The sequence below is a fragment of the Petromyzon marinus genome, chromosome 18 (assembly GCF_048934315.1).
Source record: "Petromyzon marinus isolate PM22_M1 ecotype Great Lakes invasive population chromosome 18, UKy_Petmar_22M1.pri1.0, whole genome shotgun sequence".
NCBI classification, from domain to species: Eukaryota; Metazoa; Chordata; class Hyperoartia; order Petromyzontiformes; family Petromyzontidae; genus Petromyzon; species Petromyzon marinus.
In genome coordinates, this window is record NC_133684.1 from 6,461,700 (window position 1) to 6,481,604 (window position 19,905).

The 19,905-nt window shown below is 49.5% G+C and overlaps 1 protein-coding gene across 1 annotated transcript; it reads left to right on the forward strand.

Annotated features, from left to right (window-relative positions):
* Positions 1-3,150: 3,150 nt before the first annotated feature.
* VAMP7 (vesicle associated membrane protein 7) lies at positions 3,151-19,575 on the forward strand. The gene is made up of 8 exons (XM_032956660.2): positions 3,151-3,334; positions 9,802-9,988; positions 10,923-10,980; positions 11,604-11,741; positions 12,290-12,380; positions 13,195-13,262; positions 15,118-15,210; positions 15,973-19,575. The coding sequence occupies exons 2-8, from the start codon at positions 9,843-9,845 to the stop codon at positions 16,039-16,041; spliced, it is 663 nt and encodes a 220-aa protein (XP_032812551.1). The 5' UTR covers positions 3,151-3,334; positions 9,802-9,842; the 3' UTR covers positions 16,042-19,575.
* The last annotated feature ends 330 nt before the right edge of the window (positions 19,576-19,905 follow it).

Genomic DNA, 19,905 nt, shown 5'->3' on the forward strand with positions numbered 1-19,905 from the left:
TCGCGCTAGCTGCGGCTGAGAACTGAATCAAGTCGCTCGTTTCATGTTGCGGCACGCTAACCACTGCGCCACTGTTCCCCACATACCCGTGCACAGACACATATAGACCGTTGGAGCATGCACAAATGAGACTTTTTATAATAAAATAAGGCCATCGCACAGCGAATGAATAACGGCTGGGTCACCAATGTGATGAAGAAGGGAAAGTAGATGGTTTAAGGTCTTAAATGTAGTCTCATGTTTGTGTTCATATCCCTATATTTAAGGAATTACTTTTGGAGCCACTTCATGGAATCCCAGGGGCTATGAGGATATTGCCTCATGTCCTGTGACCGGAATCATGAGACCGGGCTGAAGTAGCCCTGGCTTGTGCAACCAAAACCGTGCAGTCGAGATGCACATTCCAAAGGTGTACCCAAAAAGATTGGGTCACAAATCAGCTATTTTTGTTGTCTTTAAAAAAAAATCCAGTGTTTTCAGCATATTGTCATGGGAAATCCAGAACCTGTTCAGTTCAGATATCACTTCACCACTCGTGCTAGCCATGGCCGGGAATTAAACATCACATCACCAGTTTCATAATGCAGTGTGCTAACCATTGCACCACTAAACTGTAATGTAATATTACATATTCAATGAATCCATTAAATAAATAACATAAATTTGTATCGTTAAATTGTATTCGAATTTTACTTATTGTGGCTGCCATGGGATTAAAACAACTTATTTTAAACTCATATAAATCATCTTTGTCAGCCCATTGCAGGATAACTGCCTCTTCAAATTACGGGACGTATCTGACCATACTTCACCACACTGGTCAATACTTAAGGGTTAATGAAGGGGCGGGGATTAGGAAATGCGGTTCTCGCTACTGTTATTGCACTGCCCTCTGCTGCTCAGCATGGAGCACAACTGGTAACAACAACCTGTCGCGCGTGATGTTTACCCATCGGAGCACTATCCAGGCCAATCCTGCTTAGCCTCTGAGGATACGGCGCATTCAGAGGCACCTTTCTGGCGATTTTGTCACGAGAAACACGAATGGTTGTATATACATGTTGTTTGAGAGCATCTAGTAATCACTATGTCCTACCCGCCATGACATGGTTCAGAAACATGGTCATTGACGAAGGTAATGGAGCGAAAACTGAAAAGCGCACGAGAAGCATAGCGATATAAATGATTGCAATTACATTGAGACATAAAATGTGAACACCTGGGTAACAAGACGGAGCGCCGAGTGGCTAAATCGCAGCCACAGGTGAGAGCACAGACGGCGCACCTGTCGAGTCATTTCAGTCGACTCGTAACACCCTGGGGGTTGTCCCGTAGCCTCCTGCCCAGACAGCCTTTTGCACACAACGTGGCCGTAAAGTGCACCTAGCCTGGCACGAGGGCCGTGGTGGCTTAGTGCCGAATGGAGGGCAGGTGTTTTTGGACACGACCAGGCAGGCAGGGAGCGGCGGTGAGTGCGCTCACGGCCAACACCAAGTGACGATTATCTGAGCCGGTCCTGGGCCTCCCCGAGGTCGACTCAGCCTCAAATGAGTACCTGGTGCTCGGTCGGCACGGCACACCAGGGGGTGTGCCGATGCTCCACTAACAGGACAGGACTTGCCCCAACAGTCTGTTGAAGGCCATACCGGGGGACATTCATCGTTGTGTGTTGCTTTAGGTATTTCTGTCGTGTTTGGGCAGCGGTGGCGCGGTGGTTAGCGCAGAGCGTTACGATACCAGCGAACTGGGTTCGATTACCGAACCACAGCCAACATCGGGTGGATCGTAGTACCGTACTGCAATCTGGCTTGAAGCTGAGCGCCTCCAAGGTCGACTCGGTTTTAAATAAGTGCCGAGTGTGAACATCTGCACCGGGGAGGCGCGAGTGTGTACCAAAATAAATACGCATACATCTGCATATACGCATATATCTGCCGCATGTACTCTGTCTCTCCACACTGCCTTCTGAGAGTGCGTACTTGCTGGAAGTACATATTTAAATGGGTGCTTTTAATAAGGGTAATTTCCCAAAACTTCACCTAAATTCTAGATCAGCGCTGTCCTCCAGACAGTCTCGTCCCTTCACCTGATGAAGGCCGCTTGTGTTGTGGCCGAAACGTCGTGATTTTTTGTTATTTAATTTTCACCTACGTGACTTTACCCAATAGAACCAAAGAGTATACTTCACCTAAATGGTTTTTTTAAAGGCGTAACATATCCGGTGATGCTCCGTTGGCATTTGGCACACAAGCAAAAATAACGACAAAAAGCGCAATACGTACTGTACATTATTCAATAACACTGTGACTTTAAAATATATAAAAGTAGGCGCTTCGTCCAATGGCTCTTCTTCACGGCACAGAGAGACGAGAACGGTAGGCATCCCGATTTGCTATCGTCTTCTGCTTGCGTGTGGAATTTTTGGGAATTGCAACGGGTTCCAAATCGATGTCGATATTTGATATCCCCCCCCCCCATTCGATTGCTTTGGGAGTAGCAGCCGCGTGGGTTTTAGTTCAGATCGCCGTTGAATGATCCGATTGGGGCCGTCCGTTCACGATGTGCTTACACGGTCTGTGGGATGTCGCAACACAGTCTGGACCTGTGTGCTGTAAGTAAAGAAGGACCATTCCCCGAAACGTCGCCGATAGTGAGTGTGTTGCATGCCACCCTGCCGACGTGTTGAACACGTGGGCAGCTGTTTTGTATGGGGTGGTGGAGGGGTGAGGGGGGGTGGTGGAGGGGTTAGGGGGGGGTGGTGGAGGGGTGAGGGGGGGTGGTGGAGGGGTGAGGGGGGGTGGTGGAGGGGTGAGGGGGGGGTGGTGGAGGGGTGAGGGGGGGGGGTGGTGGAGGGGTGAGGGGGGGTGGTGGAGGGGTTAGGGGGGGTGGTGGAGGGGTGAGGGGGGGTGGTGGAGGGGTGAGGGGGGGGTGGAGGGGTGAGGGGGGGGTGGAGGGGTGAGGGGGGGGTGGTGGAGGGGTGAGGGGGGGGTGGTGAAGGGGTGAGGGGGGGTGGAGGGGTGAGGGGGGTGGTGGAGGGGTGAGGGGGGGGGTGGTGGAGGGGTGAGGGGGGGGGTGGTGGAGGGGTGAGGGGGGGGTGGTGGAGGGGTGAGGGGGGGGTGGAAAGGTGAGGGGGGGGTGAGGAACCGTGCCACGTGATCACCAATAACCCAATCCGCTCCTCGTGACACATGACCGATCAGCTGTCTCATCGCGCCAGGAGCGGAAGCGAAAGCTTGCGCAGATTTAATTTAAACTCAACACTTTAGCCTCAACCGTCGCGCAGCTCGCACCTAGGCCGTCGCCTCTGCCTTCCGCCACGATTTGATCGCCACAGGTGAAGCTATTTCCTCTTCCCCCCCCCTCCACCTGGTGACGCCCCGGGGCAGGCATCGGTGCGGCCTTGTTTGGCCACGGGGTGTGGCGGAAGCGAACCGCGATTTGGCGCTAGGCGAGGGACGAGGTCCTGTTTGGGCCTGTTTTTTTAATTGTTATAAACTGTTGTCATTTTGTTTAAAAATGACGTTAACCTGTGTTTAAACGACGTTCTTTGACACCAGCAGGTGTTGCGTTATAATTATGGTGTGAAGCTCGCCGCGCTGGTAGGCAGCTGCGTGTACGTGTATTTCGAACGCTTGATTTAAGCTGAAGGATTGTTTTAAAATTTTCGGACCGTAACAGTCAACACAAAACAAAAGCTCAGGGGAGTGCACGGAGAAACGCGAATGCTGCTTGTACGTTTGGAATTACATCTCGAGACCGCAAGAGGAACGTTCCGCCGAGCGGAGGACACGCGCAAGTTAGGGACGTTCGCGTGGACTTGGAAGGCGTGTAAATACGCTCGGGCGGGAAACATCGCGTTCTAGTTGATAGCCCATAGGGCTATAGCAGTTAACATCTGAGATGTTAACTACCTCGTCTTGAGATGTTAATTACCTCGTCTTGAGACGTTAACTACCTCGTCTGAGATGTTAACTACCTCGTCTGAGATGTTAACTACCTCGTCTGAGATGTTAACTACCTCGTCTGAGATGTTAACTACCTCGTCTTGAGATGTTAACTACCTCGTCTTGAGACGTTAACTACCTCGTCTCGAGACGTTAACTACCTCGTCTCGAGATGTTAACTACCTCGTCTCGAGATGTTAACTACCTCGTCTGAGATGTTAACTACCTCGTCTGAGATGTTAACTACCTCGTCTGAGATGTTGACTACCTCGTCTTGAGATGTTAACTACCTCGTCTGAGATGTTAACTACCTCGTCTGAGATGTTAACTACCTCGTCTGATATGTTAACTACCTCGTCTTGAGATGTTAACTACCCCGTCTGAGATGTTAACTACCTCGTCTGAGATGTTAACTACCTCGTCTGAGATGTTAACTACCTCGTCTTGAGATGTTAACTACCCCGTCTGAGATGTTAACTACCCCGTCTGAGATGCTAACTACCTCGTCTGAGATGTTAACTACCTCGTCTTGAGATGTTAACTACCCCGTCTGAGATGTTAACTACCTCGTCTGAGATGTTAACTACCTCGTCTGAGATGTTAACTACCTCGCCTGAGATGTTAACTACCTCGTCTGAGATGTTAACTACCTCGTCTTGAGATGTTAACTACCCCGTCTGAGATGTTAACTACCTCGTCTGAGATGTTAACTACCTCGTCTTGAGACGTTAACTACCTCGTCTTGAGATGTTAACTACCTCGTCTCGAGATGTTAACTACCTCGTCTCGAGATGTTAACTACCTCGTCTCGAGATGTTAACTACCTCGTCTGAGATGTTAACTACCTCGTCTGAGATGTTGACTACCTCGTCTTGAGATGTTAACTACCTCGTCTGAGATGTTAACTACCTCGTCTGAGATGTTAACTACCTCGTCTGATATGTTAACTACCTCGTCTTGAGATGTTAACTACCCCGTCTGAGATGTTAACTACCTCGTCTGAGATGTTAACTACCTCGTCTGAGATGTTAACTACCTCGTCTGAGATGTTAACTACCTCGTCTTGAGATGTTAACTACCCCGTCTGAGATGTTAACTACCCCGTCTGAGATGCTAACTACCTCGTCTGAGATGTTAACTACCTCGTCTTGAGATGTTAACTACCCCGTCTGAGATGTTAACTACCTCGTCTGAGATGTTAACTACCTCGTCTGAGATGTTAACTACCTCGCCTGAGATGTTAACTACCTCGTCTGAGATGTTAACTACCTCGTCTTGAGATGTTAACTACCCCGTCTGAGATGTTAACTACCTCGTCTGAGATGTTAACTACCTCGTCTGAGATGTTAACTACCTCGTCTGAGATGTTAACTACCTCGCCTGAGATGTTAACTACCTCGTCTTGAGATGTTAACTACCTCGTCTGAGATGTTAACTACCTCGCCAGGTACACAGGAGGTCGTCGGTTCGATCCCCACCCTGACGATGCCTGTTGTATATTTTTCTCGCATCATCACGGTGGCTAGGAGATGTTGACTACCTCGCCAGGAGGTCGTGGGTTCGATTCCGACCGAGACGCCTGCTGTGTATTTGGAGTTTACGTGTCTCTCCCCCCACACCCCACATGGTAGCGTGGATTTTTCTCGGGAGTCCCTCGGTTTCCACCCTCCACATTTCGGACTCGACACGCGTTTCGAGTATTTGGCTGCTGTAAAATGCCACGCGATAAGCCACTTCGTTGAGCTATCATTTGTGGCCGGTTCGCTTCTGAAAAAGAGCGATGTAACTCAGCGGGACCTTACCTGGTAAAAAAAAAGTTGAGTTTTAGCACCGGACCGTGAAATGATGTAGTGGCGTGTGCGACCTTCGACCCAGCGATGGATAGACCGATATACAACAGCTGGTGATCAACCCCATCGCTGTATTTCATGATTGCTATCTTTATCAACACTGCCCTCAGCCATTCGAGGCTGATGGAATGAGTGCGATTTTGTGGTGTGGCAATTGTTCGCCTTTGAGATGGATGTTTCCCAGTCATAGGAATGTGGAATATCCACCAGTGGCTTTGGCTGTTAATGGCAGCTGAGCACCGGCTCACGATCGTTAAGAAGGGTTGGGGGAGCACGAGGAGAGGCATACATCTGCTGTGTGGCTTTACACATGGATCGGCCTGCATGATGATGATGAGTGGTTAACAGTTGTCTTTTTATTGGATAATTACTGCCCAGCGCCTATGTTGGGTTCGTGACATGATGCGGCGAACGCTTTAGCGGGGACTGATGTGGTGATTATGGAAATTGCTTGGATTATGTGGACGGGTTAGTGCTACGAAGGGAGTTGCTGTTGCATTTGTTAATTGGGTCAGTGGCATAGTCTTCAGCTTGCGTTAGGGTTAATCATTTTCAACCCAACCTTGGTAGCTGTTGTGACTGGTTATTGTGTCTGTTACGGTTAAAGATTCGCAGACTTGAGATATACAAAGAAAAGTTTACGAAATGGCTTTGTATTTACCCCCCTCGCTCTCTCCCTATCTCTACCCCCTCTCTCTCCCTCGTTGTCTTCTTCTACATTAACATTAGCTGCCCCGCTCATGCTGCTGACACTTGGACTACGCCCATCCCTAAACCTTTATAAACAGTTTGCCTTTGGAAGCTAACCTCCCGTTTTTCTGATGACAACCGCTTGTGTTGCGATCGAAGCGTCGTGAGTTATTTTTTTTATATCTACGTGACTTTACCGAAAGAACCAAATAATATGAATTCCTGCGTTCACAAAAGTTTTAAGTCGATAATATACACTGAGAGTTACTGCTCTAGGGGGGTTTCTCCAGGTACTCTTGATTTCCTCGCACATTTTAATAACTTGTTCATAGGCACTTAACTCAGGTTGCCGGCTTGCCTGTAGCCGGGAATTTGGTAGCGTGTGCCAACAGTGAAACAGCCTCTGCCACAACCCTCGGCCGGATTCGTACTCGTGTCGGCCGGGTTATTTACCTACGAGGCACAAATAAAGCAGTAGCAAGTGACATGTACCCATAGTGTAATGTTTTAAAACAGAATTGCAGATCACAGGGCCAAAAACATCAAGCGGCCAGCAATACACAACACTTTATAGCCAGGTGGTGGTGGCACACATGCCTGTAATCCACCACCGTCGAAGTAAGGTTTGGTGGGTCACACATGTTGTGAAACTCCCTTCCCGTGGGCATTAAACTGTCATAACCTGGCTTGTCAACCGAATGCAATACAGCAAACGTGAACACCATCTATCTGTTTGCAATGGGTGGAGTTGCCCCCTCGCATGGGTTTTCTCTGGCTGCTCTGCATTACTCCCACATGCAAACACTCATTACTGGATGATTACACCTTAATATATAAGAGGACTGCAGAGCTTGGGGCGGAATTTGCCTCCGGTTTATCGCTTGACTTCTTATTTCGCTCGCCTTTGATTCTTCGTGTCTCTGAGGCATTCTCTCTGTTTATGAGTGGATACCATGCACGTTATGAGTTGAAATTGTGAAAGTGGTGGCTAAATATTCTAATGCAGGACCCTGAAAAAAAAATATCTTGAGAATCGATAAAGCTTTCCTGCATAATTAATTGGCATAAGGTGAAGTGATAGAATCACAATACGCTAGTTTCCCCCATGTTGGTATATTTGTAGCAAGTGCATGTGTAGTGGGTCCAACTGAGTCGCAGACGTTGTTCCTTTGAGGCAACACTTTTATTTGTAACGCCGTAACACAAAGGGGTAACTGCCCCTTTACCAGACTACAACTGCTACGAAGGGTCGATCCCTCACTCGGGTCTCCGACCACGTGGTTGCCTTGTAAGACGGAGAGCTTCAGCTTGAGACGTAGAGATGTTGAGCTTCCAGCTTGTAGAATGCAGCGACCCCGGTCCCTCTCAGGGACCCGCCTTATATCTCTCTCCGGTTGGGGCCGCTCCGCCCTCGGCCCTGCCCGCCTTCCTGAATATTCTCGTTCCCTCTCCATCCTTCTCAAGAGCTCTCTCTACGGACACGTGATCCCCCCCTAGTCCCCCCCACCTGGGGCCCCCTGTATGGACATTTCGGATCACGTGTCTACGGGGTCAACCAGAGTGACATGGCCTTGGGCAACCCTGCCCCTGGGCAGATGCTTACCCCCTCAGGGGAACCCCTACCACACGCTGTGCGTGGTGCCCGCACTATCACAGTGCATGCCAAGCCCCGCTAGGGCTGGTATTACAGCCACCCACACGGTGCTGTCCACGATGCAGGAACATCGAACAGCACGACCCTTCCGGACCGGCACCATACAGTGACATCCCCGATGTCACTACACATGCACCGATACACTAATACAACACATTGGTGGTGTATGATCCAGCGCTGTGGAAGCAAGGTAGGATCAGTTAAGAGATTTGTGGCCTAGATCCACCAGGCTGCAAGGTTGCTAGGTCGGTACAGCAAATGGGTTTGTAAATCCGACTGCGGATCTTTAAGCATTATCCCCTTGTATGCGTTTGTCTCCAAACGCAACCCACTGCAGGACTCTCCTGAAAAACATTTGCCGAACTTGGTGAAAGTTTACAGAAGCTGAACAAATTATAATGTGTTTAATGAGCCTCTGGCCAAATCACCCCGAAAGTTTTGTATGGCTTTAAATGCTCATTTTTGATGGGGACCTGAAATATCCCTGACCTCATTAAGCAATGGCAGAGCCAGGATTTGCAGGTAAGGGGGGCAATCCCTCCAGCAATGAAAAATTATAGAGGAGTTGTTAGTAAGTAAGGACTTGTTCCTTGCTTTTTTATTCGACGCATGTGCGGCGATGACGCAGCCATCGATCGAGGGTCGAATTCGAACTGTGTGTGATCGGCATCGCGCTCGCTGAAGGTGAATGCCTTCAAGGAAGTTGTGTACTGTATACGCAACTGCGCACAATTCTGAGTCACTTATAACTGCTTTGCCGTTACTTATTGCCAATTAAGGACTGCGATTATTTTCCTATCATCTCATAGAGTCCCTGGCACGTAATAATATTCTACACGGTGGCAGTGGGGGTCGCAAAATGCGGATTTATTACTAATAAACCCCAATGATCCAATCGAAATTAGGGATTTCGATCGGCTCATTGGGGGGGCATGTGCCACCCCAGCCCCCCACTGGCTCCGCCAGTGTAAGATCGAACCAGGACTGGCTGTATGGGTAACCACAACTATTAGCTGGTTATATGGCAGTGCAGTAACATAAATTGTGCGCAGTTACTCTGCTTCCACATTTAAGCAGCTCGCCTTTACCAACACGCACTGGCCAGGGTGGTGACGTATGATCAACTAACCCCATGACCCGCACGGCATGGGCGGACACTTGTCCAGCAGTAGATTGACAAAGGGATGTATGTGTTCGAGGAACTCGTGTTTTTGAGTGTCTAAATGTGGTCATATCTTAAGACGCTACAAAAAAATTGAGGGAAGAGTTGTATGACATTTCGTAGAGGCGAGCAGCGTTACACGAGATGGAAAAGGTGGGAGAGTGCTTGTAGACAGGGGCGAGTCCGTAGAGGATCTGGCTGTCTCCTGATGAAGCTAGTTGTAATTACTGGTGAAACGTCATGTTCTGTTTATGTGAAAACGCTTACTAATTGGCTGTGTTGGGTGGTGGCGGGTTTAACGACATTTATATTTACACGATTAAAAAAAACTATTTTATGGATCCGTAGAGGATCTTGGCAGACGTTGGGTGTGATCTTCCAATTGATCTGCATTTGTATTGGGTGCCAGTGGAGGGATCAGAGTATCGCAGTTAGTGTTGGTACTCTTTCACGATTCCACCTGCTGCTGTTACCAACGTCATGCTCTCCTCATGATGGCAGGAGCCGGGAGAGTGCGGGCCGCCTAGACGGGAGCCGGCGCCATGGCCATCCTCTTCTCCGTGGTGGCGCGAAGCACCACCATCCTGGCAAAGCATGCCAACTTCACCGGGAACTTCGTGGAGGTGGCGGAGCAGGTGCTCGCCAAGATCTCGCCCGAGAATGCCAAGCTGACGTACTCGCACGGCAGGTGGGTGTCTCCACGTGTCTCCTTTGAGAGGCGCGGAGACCTGGGATGCAATTCATGATTGAACTCTATTTATAACCAGATGGGGAGACCATTTAGGCTCGCCAAGGTCTGTCTGCAATGGAGACATTTCAACCAAAGTGTTAATTGTTATGGTGAGAAATGGGGATCGCTGAATCATTCATGAGCTTGATGAGTGAGCAAGAGCTCGCTCAAACAAATCTTCAATCTGTAATTGGGCACGTGATTTTGGAATTCACGCATTATCACTCTTTCGCGATTACTCCAATATTTTGAATGAATCGGTCAATGCAGTGATGTTGCTGGAGTGCGATACCAGATTCAAACTCGTGCAGGACAGCGCAGGACACACAACGTAGGTGTGTATCGACAAGATAAGAGCTCTGTGCATTTGGGTTGCAGCTTCTAACCCATGAGGAAAGAAATGTGGTTAATGTTTCCTGACCTGGAATGGCAAGTCATCGAGGCAGATGTGGGAGCATACACTGAGATGGCGGCGCATAGCAGCATCCACAGTCCCTCTGCAACCCCTAGGGTCCCTCCGGGAAAAGCTCCCGAGCGAGAGTCCCCTTCCTCTCCCCCAGTCTCCACGGTAATGACCGATCTGATGCAGCCACGAGGTTGTGGCTGCCCCCTCCCTCAGTCTCCTCCTCCCACGAGATTCTCTTGCTCGGAGGCCCTGGTGGGCAGGATCAGCCAAGGGGAAGCGAGGAGCCACACGGCCCAAGTGCCATAGATGGTGTTCCCGCATCACTCAGGGTAGCAGCACAAGCCTCATCTTGGGTCTCCTGCAGTAGCCTATGGTTAGACACGGTCATCCCATCGATAAACCAAAATTTATCACGAGTCTTATAGCTGCGTTTATGACTGTGGTTATCGCCTACGGCAGTTGTAAGGTTAACTCTTTGTGTTTCAGCTATCTCTTCCACTACATCTCCCAAGACAGAATCGTGTACCTGTGCATCACGGACGATGTAGGTGCTCGCACAGCCAATGTTTGTTTTTTCTCGTGAATGTTGAACTGAAGTATTGTTTCTGTGGTGTGTTTCTCTGTCTCGGAGTGTCGTGTTGCTTTGCGTTGCTGTCCCTTGTTGCATTGCCTTGTTGTTATTTTACTGTGGGGTTGTGCTGTGTTGTCGTGTGTTCTTGTGGTGTCAAGGTGTCTTGTATTGCCTGGTTGATGTGTGTTGGTTGTGTCATTGGTTTCTGGTTCCTTGTGTTGCTCCTGCCGTGTGTCTTGCATTGCCTCGCGGTGCCATGTCATGTTGCCTTATTTTTCCACCTTGGGTTGCCTTTTAGTGTTGATCGTTCTTGTTGCCTTTTGCCCACGCGTTGCCGCGTCGTGTTGTATATTGCCACATCGTGTTGCTTTGTCGCGTTGCCGTATTGTCGTACTAGTGTCCGCCGTGCTTTGTTGCTTTGTGTCGTCTTGTCGCCAGATGTTGCTGTGGAGCATCGTATAGTCCCAACGTGCCTTTGTGTTTCCATGTCTTTGTGTTTCCGTGTCTTTGTGTTTCCGTGTCTTCGTGTTTCCGTGTCGTGTGACCCTGTCGTATTGCCGTATTGTCGAGCCACACGGTCCTCATTTCCCCCTCAGGACTTTGAGCGCTCGAAGGCGTTTGCGTTCCTGGGCGAGGTGACGCGTCGCTTCCAGACGACGTACGGCTCGCGGGCGCAGACCGCGCTCCCCTACGCCATGAACAGCGAGTTCTCCTCCGTGCTCGGGGCACAGATGGTGAGTAGACGAGTTCCTCAACATCCTCGCACAAATATCTTTTCGCCCTCGTCTCCCCCGCCTAAGCCTCCACACACCCCAACGACCTCGCCTTCCCACCCTGGTTTCCACACTCCTTGCAATATGGACTTGTATGCCTTATCTATTTTAAGTATTTACTTTTAGCAAATTCCTTTCCTATACCTGGCACTCCGATCGCTGTTTGGCATTGTTTGTTGTTGTAAGTTTTTGACCCGTTCCTGCCGGACATCTGTAAAGAAATAACTTTGTAGCTCATCGGATTCCTCCAGGATAAATAAAGATTCTGATTCTGACACTGCAGCCCACGGTGTACTCCATACCCTAGTCTCCTCAATATGCTTGCCCCCCAAACCTCCACACCTGAACCACCTCGCTCCAAAATATTAACGCCCAACCACTTCACACAAACTGTCTCGCCGTCTGTTGCCTCCATCTCGCCCCCGTTGTTCTCCCCATCTCTCGCGGCGTTTCCTATTTAGTTCCATCTCTTACGTACCCCCACCCCTCCCCACCCCGTCTCTCTGCAGCGCCACTTCTCGGAGGAGAAGAGCACAGAGCGACTGTCACAGGTGCAAGGGCAGGTGGATGAGCTCAAGGGTATCATGGTGAAGAATATCGGTGAGCGGCACCGCTTGCGTCCACTTCCCAGTTGCAGTACCTACCGGCTTCGGTTCTGCAATATAACAAACTCTGTCTACGTACTGATCTCTGTTGGTTCACTGCCGGATTAAGGCCTCCCCGTTGCCATCTCCGGTTGTGGGCGTTGTTTGGCCATAATTCGCCACGCTTGTCGTGTAGGTTGGCGGATGCGGTGGGGGTGTCCACGACTGGTTCAGATGTCACTTGCCACTGATGTTAGCCGTCAACGAGGAATAAAGCTCCTGTTGCTGGGCTCGTAGAATATAATCACGGGTAAAAAATATGTATTCCATTGAAACGTTTTAAGTCATCGGAGGTGGAATTTGCATTTATTGAGTTTTGAGTTTAATTTTTTATGTCGCATGGATGGTCCCGTTTATACAGTTGCCGGGCTGTTTTACACGGAAGGGTCCGTGGTGTTGCTTGAGCACAGCAACAACAACAAAACAAAAGCATCGATATTGCAGAGAATGAGTCCAGGGTCATTAAGGAATGCTGCACAACTAGCAAACGTCTTTAACAGCTGTCGTAAGCGACCACATTTATCCACACTAAGTGAAAAACTCAACTTCAACGTCATTATTTTTTTCTGCAATAATTGGTCACCAGGCCGATAACACTTACACCCGCTTTAATCAAGATGGGCTTTAAATCAGGATTTCAGCTCCTGGCCTGAGCGGTGCTGGCTCAGAGCGTCTGACCGCTAGTGTTTTGACGCGAGTGCCGCATCGCGCGCAGTGGCTCTCTTCCGAGCCGCGTGGTTTATTTTTTCTCTTCTTTTCCCTTTCTCCAGACCTGATTGCTGACCGGGGCGAGAAGCTGGAGCTGCTGATTGACAAAGCGGAGAACCTCGTGGATTCGGTGAGTCCACAGGGGGGAGTCCCGATCCCCGCGGCGTCGTTGCGCGACGGACGGAGCGATAAAGACCCCCTGTTGTAACTCGGTCTGCACAGCCGTGTTTCGAGCTTCTTGTGAGATCGCTGGGCAGCCAAACCACAGCCACCAGTGGCACAGTGGGAAACACGCGTTACGTGCATCATCTCAGCCATTTAATCCATACCGCCTCGGTCTGCCCCGTGACCTCCTGTGGGCAAGCCTTGGACACTGTGGCAAGACGTTAAAGGTGGCGAGATGTTAACTCCCTTGGGAGGTCGTAGCTTGCATGCTGACCCCAATGCCTAGTATATTTGTGGTTTGCGTGTCTTTCTCCCCGTGGTCGCGTGGATTTTTCTTGGGGTCCTCCGGTTTTTCCTTCCGCATTAAGAAACGTGCTTTGAGAGTATTTGGCTGTTATAAATTTGCACGTGATAAGCCGCTTCTTTGAGCTATCATTTGTGGCCATGTCGCTTATGTAAAAGAGCTATATAGCTAAGTGGGCCTTACCTGATAAAATAAAAATAGTTTCTGTGCATCTACCAGTCATCTAAGTCATTTAGTCCATACCGCCTGGGTCTGCCCCGTGACCTCCTGTGGGCAAGCCTTGGACACATAACGTGGCCTTTAAATCAGACTTGGCCTGTCACGATCTGTGTTGACGTCACCGCGGCTTTAGTGGAGAATGGCATTTGTTGTCTTGTGTGATATCCGTGAGTGTGACTGAGCATTTGCGATATCTAAGCTGTATGTGATATGTTTGAACATCTGTGAGCTGTGATGTCTGTAAACATATGTGATCTCTGTGAGTGCCTATGCTATGTCTGAACTTCGGAGCTGCTGTGATGTCCATGAGCATCTGTTAATCTGTAATGCACCTCGTATCTCCTCTTTGAGCTGTTATGCCTGGTCATCCATTCGTGAGTGTGTCAACTATAGAGCAGGGATTTTTTTGTCCACTATCTTTTCTCGAGTCTACAAAACAAATAAATATCTGTGCAAGCAGCAGTGGCTTCCGCATCGCTTACGAATTCTCTACGCATTAGCACTCGCAGTGTAAACATTCCACACGCGACACGGCGTGCAGTGCGGAGCCTCAATCGCTCTTTTGTAACCCGCGGCGTTCTTGCATGTCACCATCCTGCCTATTCAGAGCACAGGCTGCACATTCAGACGTGTTGGGAATTGCGTTTTAAAGAATAAATTACGTGGTGGTGGTCGTGACGGTTATGATTTTGACAGGATGGTGGTATTGATGATATGATGATGATGGGTGATGTGATGAAAAGGCGGCGGATGATGATACCAATGATAGCCAATGGTTTTATGCGGGCTGGCGAAAGCCTACGTGTTAAACTGGAAGGTGTTTTGTACGTGTCTGATGGCGGCAGTGATAATGATGATACTGGTGAACATATGATCATTGTTGTGGTGGTGATGGCATCAATAATGATACTGATGATGGATTTTAAGATGCTAATTAATTTTATGAGAACACTTGTGATGTTTGTCCTGCTGATAATGGCAATGATGATGTTGATGACGACACGCCTGATGATGTTGCTGCCGTGAATTATTAGAATACTTATACATTTTGTGTCGATGGTGTGATGATGGTGAAGATGACAACTCAAATCTCTATTTACGAAACTTAGTGACTTTCATACGCTACTGATGATGATAGCGATCGATAATCACGACAAGGATGATGACACGAGCTTGACTTTCACGTAACTGACTATTGTGCTGATGAGAACAATGAGAATCTGTTTCCTGTGCTCTGTACGTTATTAACGTCTCCTCCCCCCCCCCTCCCTCTCTCTCCCGGTCTGCACGTTTTCAGTCGGTGACGTTCAAACGCTCCAGCCGGAACCTCGCGCGTGCCATGTGCATGAAGAACCTCAAGCTGACGCTCTTGCTGGCCATTGTGGCCATTGTGAGTAGCGACGCCGGCCGCGTGACATCGCTCGTGTTGATGTCGTCATTTTAGGCGTTGCTTAAAAATAATTCTTCACGTTTCCCGTGCCGGCCGTCGTGCCTGCTGGCGACGCCTCTTTATGGGTCGGGTGTCCTGCGGTCTCGCCAATATGATTCCGCGTGCAAGAACGAGGAAGTGGCCAACACACTCCAAGCAGCATTCTTCTGACAGATGTCTTGAGGCTCATTTGAGGTTTGCTTTGTCAACATCGCCATCATTAACAGCACCAGCAGCGACCACGATCCATCCACTGCTGGATAAAGGCCAACGATCCATCTCGTTCGGTATCTTTATTTGTACCGGAGGAATCCGATGAGCTTATGAAGCTCTTTCTCACGGATGTCCAGTAGTTCCTTCGTGCGAGTTGATCTCTTCAGTCCCCGAGGTGGATGTCCTTGAGGGTATGTTCCCTCCTTGAGCTACCCCTGCATCTCGACCACCGGCCGACGCTCCTGCCAGCGATGCGTCTTGCCCCAAGCGCCCTTTTTTTTCCTTCACAGTCGATACGAAGTCTTTAACTCGTGTGCGTTTCCTAACCCATCTGTCCTCGCAACCTGCACCTTGGCGTAATTGCAAGCGTGCACCTCCCATGCTTCTTAACGACTTCCGTGTTTTTGTTTTAACTCGCGTATGAACTGTTGTTTTGTTCCTACACGGGTTGCCGAGCTTAGTTTTTATGCTTTGACCCCCTCTTGACGCTGGTTTTCTGTCCTCGCCCAGGTCATCATCTACTTCATCGTGTCGGCGGCCTGCGGGGGCCTGGCGTGGCAAAAGTGTGTGAAGAAGTGAGGGTACGGGGCGACACTTGCAGACGGAGAAGGGGGTGGGGGGAGGTGGCCGGGTGGCCCTCGTTCTGCAGATACGGGGCGGGGGGGGTGGAGTGGAGAAAGAGGAGGTGAATGAGAATCTCGCGTCCTCCCGTCCTTCGCTCTCCTCCGCCTTGGGTGAAACAAAAAAAACCTCATGACGGTACCTGCTCCGCTATCGCTCAGACTCCACTCCCCCCTCCCAATAAAGGCCGCTCCCGACAGTGTCGCTAATTTAATCTCGTGGCAGCAGCGCGTGGGAGAGTGGTGGCGCATCTCGCCAAACGTGTGCTGCTGTTATTTTTCTTTTGTGCATTTTTGCGCTTTTACTGCCGGGCGAAAAAACGGCGAGGGTTGGAAGAGCGGCTGTTGGAGTGGACCCACGAACTAACGTGGGCGTGTAATGATTTATAAATTAAAACGCAATGGTTGCGCCCGCGATACAAGCATCCACTCGTCTGCACGAGATTAGATTATTTACGATGTATGCGAATGGTCTGCTCTTACGTTTATGCAAATGGCATCGAGTGAAACCGCAAAGGAGACGGGGAAAAAAATAGAGAATGCAACGAGGTGGTAAGTACGAAACAAAAGGCATGGATTTGTTGTTAAAACCCATGCCAATTGGTACGCAGCATCACCATCCATCGAATCGCCTGGGGCGGTGAATCGTTACATGCCTATCACAAGGGGCAGGCGTCTCGGAGTCTGCGTGTCTCCCTAGATGTCTTCTCACCCACACTTGCTATGAAGCAGTGCGGGAGATGCTGTGAAGCAGATGACACCACGGATCCATATGCGGTAGATTTAACCGTCGCATCCTTCAAACTTTTTTTCCCCTCGCAGCTCGCCGAATCCCGTGTTAGTTCACCTCTACACCCTTAAATTGTGGTGATAATGAAGTCTTACTACGCGTCCTTTAAAAAGTCGACATTCAAACCGGGCCCGGGGAGAGGCGCCGAGGGGTTGGAGTTTGCATACCTGTCAACCCCTTCTCAGTGCCCTACCTTATTACAGACCAATTCAGAGCTTATAAATCTCAATGCTCATCCTACAAAGTCCCATCACAAGGGAGAAACAAACAAATAGACGAACATTTTGTTTGCCTGTAATGAAACGGTTGTACGCCGTATGAACCTGAACTCAAGGTCCCTGTACAAGAATACGGGGTAAACCGTTTGGGTTGGCCGGTATGAGTTTGAGAACCCTCTGTCTTGGTTCTGTCGTCAAATTTGCGATTTTGTCGCCACCAAGTGGAAAAATGTGAAGGTGACGAGCAACATTCAGCAATTTTTTTCTGGGTCGAGGATGTGATGCAGATGCACATATATAGGAGCGATTCCAGTGAGGTATGAAGAAATTATCAGTTTACTATTGTCTAGTTACATGGCTATCAGTATGGTTTAAGGATCCTGTATCAGTTTACGATGTGTAATGCTTGGTAAATTGTCCAGTGATATTTTTGACAGCTTTAAGATGGTCTATCTAGTGACTCGGTTGGGTTGGCCGCTTTCAGGATTTGGCAACGCCTTTGCTGGCGGTGCCTTGAGTTCTAAACCGACGGAAGAGCTCGCCTCCCCCACCATCTCTCTCGCTTCCCTCGCTAAGAAACCATCCCCACGCCCATACTTCACCCTCTCCACCCTGTCTTACCGCAGCCACCCGTCCAGTGAAGCTTACCGACTGGTGGTGCCGTTGCGACCGACCGGCGGAGCAGTGCTTCGCTGTCGTGTAAAGCACCGACGCGTTGCCGATTGTTAATTCTCGCCCGCGGTCCAGTCACCGCCGAGATCCTCTGCTGCCAAGGACGATGCGGAAGACAGATTTTTTGTGGGTGCTGCTGCTGAGCATTCCAAATTTTTTCTGCGCGCTTGCGCTTGTTGCAGCCGCATCTTCGGAGCAGTTTACTTTTAGTGAATGTTTGTGCCACGATCGCAGCCTCGGCTCGCGCAGCCCCGAGCTCGTGCCGATTAGCCAAATGCGTTGTATTGTCCATCTTCGGGGGTTCTATTGAGTGTTGGGCGAGTTCAGCGGTTAGCCACGCCCTCCCTGGATTATGCAGATCGCAAGTTCGCTTCTCCACGTCGTGCACCGTTCCGGTGTTTGACTCGCCGGCCGGTTTCAGGAACCGCTAATTGTGCCGCTTAGTTTAGTGGTATGCCATCATTGCCGGCCGTGACTCACAGTGACGGCAGCGTCGAAGTTCACAAGCGGCCAATCGTTGGCGCGACTCGCGCTGTGACGTGTGCCGCTGCTGGCTTGTTTTTTTTTTAGCGGTGTCCGTCCGGATCCTTTGCCAGGAAGGATTAAGAGCAACACCACTCTCCCGTTTTTACTCCCACGCCGTCTTTTCTCATGTGCAATCTCTAGTTGACACGGCCTCGACTCGGGTGTCGCCCGTGGTTCCCGTCGCCCCCTCCGTTGTTCCGAGTCTATTCCCGGTTTTTCCTCGCGTTATCTACTGCAGTAAACGGCAGCGTCGACCGCCCTTAAAGGTGTGCTGCACATACGAACTTATCGTCGAATCATTACTTACTGATTTTTTAGTTGCACCTGAGAAGTTGTAGATTGCCTATTTTATTTAAGCGTTAATCAATGCTTCTCTGTTGCCACGTCTGTCTTGTCATGTCACTCGTTGGACATGGAGGAGTATCACCTGAGTGTTGTGAGCGTGCGATCCAAGTCGGCCCGTTAACGTTCGCACCGCTTTTGTTGCGAAGCTTTCCCGAATTTTATCCCCATTGCGCTTTTGGGTTTCGCGTCACGAGACACGAAGCATCCACTTGGATTTTTCAAAGCAAGTACGACCCTTGTTGCAGACCGGCCCACAGAAGTGGATACACCACAGCAACCTCTGAGATTCCCTGAAGTGACCACTGTTCCACACAGAAGAGGGGGTAGCACTTTCTCTGCACGGGAGAGTAATGTGACGCCGCTGGAATGTAGCCAAATTGAGTGTGGAACAAAATTTGACGCTATATTGAATTTTGTGCAGTGATTGGTCAACGGGCTGAGACCATAAACTTCACTGCACCAAAGGCACCCGTTAAAATCACTTGCGGCCTGCCTGAATTCAAACCCAGGCTATCAGTGGTGAGGGCTCGGTGCTGTCACCCTAGCCGCCACCCAGTCACAGGCTCCTGATTTTTAATACCCAGACTTCACTCGGAAACGATTCCACATCGCGTTCGCCTGTAAATCTAATCCCCCCCCCACCATACACAATCGCGTTTTTCTCCTTGACTGATGGTCGTACGAAGGAACAGCGAGCCAGTTATTTGCAACAAAATCTCTCGACGTTGTGTCCCACGCGATTTGTCCGAGCGTGTCAAATTGGCGGCGGCCGTTTTCGCGGCGCCGCTAATGCACCCCTCCCAAACCCTCTGTGCTGCAGGACCTTTATGGGGACGATTTGGTTTGCGTCGCTGCAGATGTCTTGCATTGTAAGTTGCACCTTTAGTGCCATGTGTTATTTCCAGTTGCGATTAAAGTTTTGTTGTGAATATATTTGCCGTCACTTCAGACTCCCTTCTGCTTTCCTTCTTGTTGACTCCTGGCTTTTGCCAAAATTTATATTGGTTAATTTGTAAGGTTATATGTAACTCAAGGTGTGCAGTGTTTTCATGGTTTAAACATTAAACGTTACCACTTTCCCCTCCCAAAATTACAGGTTAGCATGTTGGGTTTTCTTGGCCAAATGTTACTAAATGTTTGTCTTGTGTTATTTAGTAGCAATTTGTACATTTTACAAAAAGTATGTTAAGCTGTTTTTGTAAAAAAAGGCCAATTTTTCACTTTAAAGCAAAAAAACCTCAAGATTGTTCACTTTAGTGTATTTTATTCTTGG

Excerpts from the sequence above, each read along its gene's own strand:
- VAMP7 (XM_032956660.2), top strand. The coding sequence starts at position 9,843 with ATGGCCATCCTCTTCTCCGTGGTGGCGCGAAGCACCACCATCCTGGCA. Across the intron at positions 10,981-11,603 it reads ACCTGTGCATCACGGACGAT|GACTTTGAGCGCTCGAAGGC; the intron begins GTAGGTGCTCGC and ends TTTCCCCCTCAG. Across the intron at positions 15,211-15,972 it reads TGCTGGCCATTGTGGCCATT|GTCATCATCTACTTCATCGT; the intron begins GTGAGTAGCGAC and ends GTCCTCGCCCAG.